General features: G+C 39.9%; 1 protein-coding gene across 1 annotated transcript in view; it reads left to right on the top strand.

Moving 5' to 3' along the window:
• Positions 1 to 264: 264 nt before the first annotated feature.
• The window catches only part of LOC107704040 (RNA-binding protein Musashi homolog 1), a 40,939-nt gene continuing 36,978 nt past the window's right edge, over positions 265 to 4,225 (top strand). Inside the window, exons 1-4 of the mRNA XM_016506877.1 lie at positions 265 to 442; positions 986 to 1,026; positions 1,673 to 1,754; positions 1,847 to 1,931. Of these exons, the coding sequence (XP_016362363.1) occupies positions 378 to 442; positions 986 to 1,026; positions 1,673 to 1,754; positions 1,847 to 1,931 (273 nt within the window). The 5' untranslated portion in view covers positions 265 to 377. The remainder of the gene's footprint in view (positions 443 to 985; positions 1,027 to 1,672; positions 1,755 to 1,846; positions 1,932 to 4,225) is intronic.

The raw sequence follows: 4,225 nt of genomic DNA, 5'->3' as shown, positions 1-4,225 counted from the left end.
ATCTATCTATCTATCTATCTATCTATCATCTATCTGTCTGTCTGTCTGTTTGTCTGTCCGTTTGTTTGTCTGTCTGTCTGTCTGTCTGGCTGGCTGGCTGGCTTTCTCTTTCTTCAGACAGACCACGTTTCTGCTCCGCTACTGTACGACAGCAGATGAAAGCGGGCGGGGCCGGGGAGAAAGAGGGGCGGAGCAAACTACTAGAGTCCGGGAAAAGTCAAACGGGAGGCGGTGCCTCAGTGTGTGCACAATAAACGCCTGGCCCGTCCTCCTCCAGACGGACCCTCCCTCCCCCACCCCCTCGGGCCACCCGCTCTTGAGTTGGAGAGTCCTGGCTCCCGTTCGGCTCACAGTCCGGGCAACAGAGGGACACGGGAATGGACACAGAAGGGAGTCAGAGCAGCCTGTCGTCCTCCACGCAGGACTCCCCACACGACCCCTGGTAAAGCTTCCTCTCTGCGCGCTCCGTTCGGCTTTTCCTCGCGAACGGGAGATCTATATATACATCTATTCATTTAAACCTGAGAGTTTTGGGACCAGGAGGAAAGAGACCACCGGAGACAAAAGACACAAGCGCGGGTTCCTTTACGAAAGAGCGAAAATGGAAACAACGTAACAGCCAGGAGCCTCACTGTTACATTGTTTCCATGTTCCCTCTTTCCAGGACGCGCGCTGTTACATTGTTTCCATCTGTTACAATTGGAAGTGTTACATTTTTCCAACACATTATGTTATTACATTCCATTTCGCTTTTTCAAACGGGGATGATCGAACTTGTTACTTTTTAACGGAGAGGAAAGAATCAATTCTGCGTTTGGATTGGAAATAACGGCACCCATCCATCCATCATGGCCGAATTTCACTTTTCCACTTGATTTATTACGATTTTAGGGTGTTGATTACTGTATTTACACATGCACCAGTAATCAATCGCGTTTCAGAAGACTTTCAGATGTCTGATCTGACTCTCTTTTTCACCTTTCAGCAAAATGTTCATCGGCGGGTTGAGCTGGCAGACGACACAAGGTGAGACACGCGTGATCTTCTGTCCTGCGTGCTACTTCCACAAAAAGTCTAATGCATGGGTTGCTGTGAGCTCGTAGGAGCATTTCTTCTTTCTATGATTGTTTGGTTAGAAACAGAAAGCAAATAGTTTCCGTGAAATCAAAGCGTGCATTCAAAGCACGAGCCTAATGCGTTATAGCTATATCGTTTACATAGGTGAATATTTATAGATCAATGGGCTGTTTTATCTTAAAACTTCACTTGCAATACTTCCTCGAAAACTCCAGACGATATATATATATATATATATATATATATATATATATAGTGAGCTGGTGGTGATTTGAGGTGAAAGCAAGGGCGCTATTGAGGAAGCACTGATGTGGTTGAATAAATGCAACATGCAGTGTGGAAAATCTCTGGTTGCATGCGCACTATGCATGCCTGTGTTGTTATTCAAATACTCAGCTTAGCTTAGAACATTATAATAAGAATGCTTACCAGAGCTTTATAATGAGCACTATTGTTGAGATGCAAATTGGTCACGGATGGAAAGTCTCAATGCTGATCTAGTAGCAGCAAGCTTTTTGTTTGAGGTACATCAAACATGATTTGCGTCACTAAACTGCTGTTATGAAATAAATGCATTGTGTTTTTCTTTCTCCAGAGGGGCTGAAGGAATACTTTTGTAAATTCGGCGAGGTGAAGGAGTGTATGGTGATGCGGGATCCGGTTACGAAGCGGTCGAGGTGAGGGGGAGGCGTGCGCACATCCGCTGCTGACTTGTTTGTTTGTGTGTTTGTAACTTAATTCTTATGCGTAATGTTATGCTTTTGCGCAGGGGGTTTGGATTTGTCACCTACGTAGACCAGACCGGTGTGGATAATGTTTTGGCCCAAAACAGACACGAGCTGGATTCAAAAACAGTGAGCTTTTTTAATCGTTTTTTATTATTCTGTATAGCAGTGATTTGTTTGTTTAACATATAATCGCATATAGTTGCACACAATCTAGAAAGAAGTCGTTCTGCATGCTCTATATGGGTCAGTATTTCATCACACCTGCATCAGGCTTATTCTTTGTTTTTGAAGCAGCTGCTTCATATTCTGCAGTTTATTTCTTAAGCACTTCGATCGGATGAATGCTTCTCGATGGTTTCCGTTTACTAAGATCATTTTAACTCCACATGCACGAGGCGCGAGGTCCGTTCCTGCAGGTCTGTCTGGTGCAGAGCGCGCCACATGAAAGCGTTCTTTCGCGCTTTTCATCGTCATAGCAACCAGGGGAGCGAAACGGGGCAGAATCAAACTTTTCCAAATCTTCTAGGATTCGATCAACACTCCAAAAGCCTTGTGTAGATGCGTGTATATACTTTAAGAAACTCTGCAGAAGTTAGTTTTATTATTATTATTATTACAAAAATAACATGCTGTTATTATAAAAAATATACCATGATTATGCTAATGCAATGGTATTCTTTGAAGTACCATGCAGTACCAATTCACTATGTTTTCAAAATATCTCAGTATTACCATTACTAAACCAAAGACTTAGAGTCTTGTTTTTGTTTTAGATAATGTACTGCAGTCACATTTGAGACTTGTATTTAAGTGTGTTTCTAGTATTATTATTAATATTATTCATATGCATTAAGATGGTTTAGATATTCATCACAATCTAATAATTTGCATCATGTTTCTCAACTGGTTTTGCCTCAGAAGCCAGATTTGACAAATATTAAATCAAACACTGAAATGTATTAAACGAGCTGCATAGATCAAGCAATATGCAAAATGATTAACATGACATTGGCTGAATAGGAAAATTGACAATGCATAATGCATAACCAACAGCTGAAGTGATTTACCAGCCAAACACATTAATATACAAATATACAAAATAAATGTTATTTTAGTATTAGCCATAGTGATGGGGAATTTGTAGTACTGTAAAGATTGATCGGACGCACAGCCTTTGACGTCAACAACAAAACATCACAAAATAGCATTTTTGTTGTTATGACTATGCATGCTTGTATGCTTTAATTTTGTTATATTAGTTTTGCCTGATGTCTGTGACCCCCGATCAGAACAGACGTGTAACTCACCAGTTGAGAACCACCAATGTAAATGGCATGGAATAGTTTGAATATATGCTAATATATGTTTCAGAATACTTTAGTATTAATATGACACAATTACCAAACCGTGGGGATTTTAATGGAAATTAAAGCGGCCTGTAAATCTATGAAACCTATTACATGTTGAGCTCCAGAACTTTTTGTCCAGTTTTGACCGCATTGCACAGAGTAGCGTGCTTGCTAGTAGCTGTATTTGAATAAGTGCCCTGGTTGTGTTTGAATATGTGAGTCCTGGGACATCACTGATGGTCCTTTGTCAGATCTGTGTGGGTGTGTCAGCAGACAAAACCAGAGCTTTACTACAGACATGCCACAGACCCCTTAAAAGATGCGTGTGTTTGTGTATTTGTTTGTTGTAAAATTTGGGCTGTGTCGTGGCCTGTTCCCAGTCCTTTCACATTAAAGAATGAGGCTAGCCGAATCATGTTTATACGCATGTTTTTGCAAGAGTATTTACAACTATTGATGGTGACTTAAACACTACTGCTGCGTGTAGAGACTCAGCCTGGCAACACTTCAGTCTCTTGGGTTCGGTCGCCATGTGGGACTATCATCACCATAACAACTTTGTTGGTTATATCCGAAAGTGTCACACACTCTTAAACACGCCCATTAACCGCTGTGACCCTCCATAACACTTGATGGTGTAGATGTGTAGAATAATGCATGTGTACAATCTCTTTATTTTCTGTTTTGAAAAATCTATGGCATCAGTGTTGCATAATTCGTAATGCATAATTCAGTTTGAAATGATTATGCAATTCAAGAAAAAGTCTAAAGTATTGGACTGGCATGTATGAAGACAAGATTTATTTTTAACAGTAGAGAGAAATTCTAATCTAGAATATAATACTTTGTGGCTTCAAGTCAACGTTTGCATGCAATCTGTTTTATTTTCGTAATGTGATGTATTAATTAGTGAATCTTATTAAAATTAGGGCCAGGATTTATCCTTTAGGAAATTGATTTTATTGAAAAAGTGGTTAGAAATGGTAACTAGAAAAAGTTAGTTTTTTTTCTTCAACAATGTGTCTACACTGTAAAAAAAAAAAAAAAAAAAAAAATTTTTTGTTTTTAAAA

The sequence above is a fragment of the Sinocyclocheilus anshuiensis genome, unplaced genomic scaffold (genome assembly GCF_001515605.1).
Source record: "Sinocyclocheilus anshuiensis isolate Anshui unplaced genomic scaffold, SAMN03320099.WGS_v1.1 scaffold117, whole genome shotgun sequence".
In the NCBI taxonomy this organism is placed as follows: Eukaryota; Metazoa; Chordata; class Actinopteri; order Cypriniformes; family Cyprinidae; genus Sinocyclocheilus; species Sinocyclocheilus anshuiensis.
This window is presented reverse-complemented; position numbering and strand designations above follow the sequence as displayed.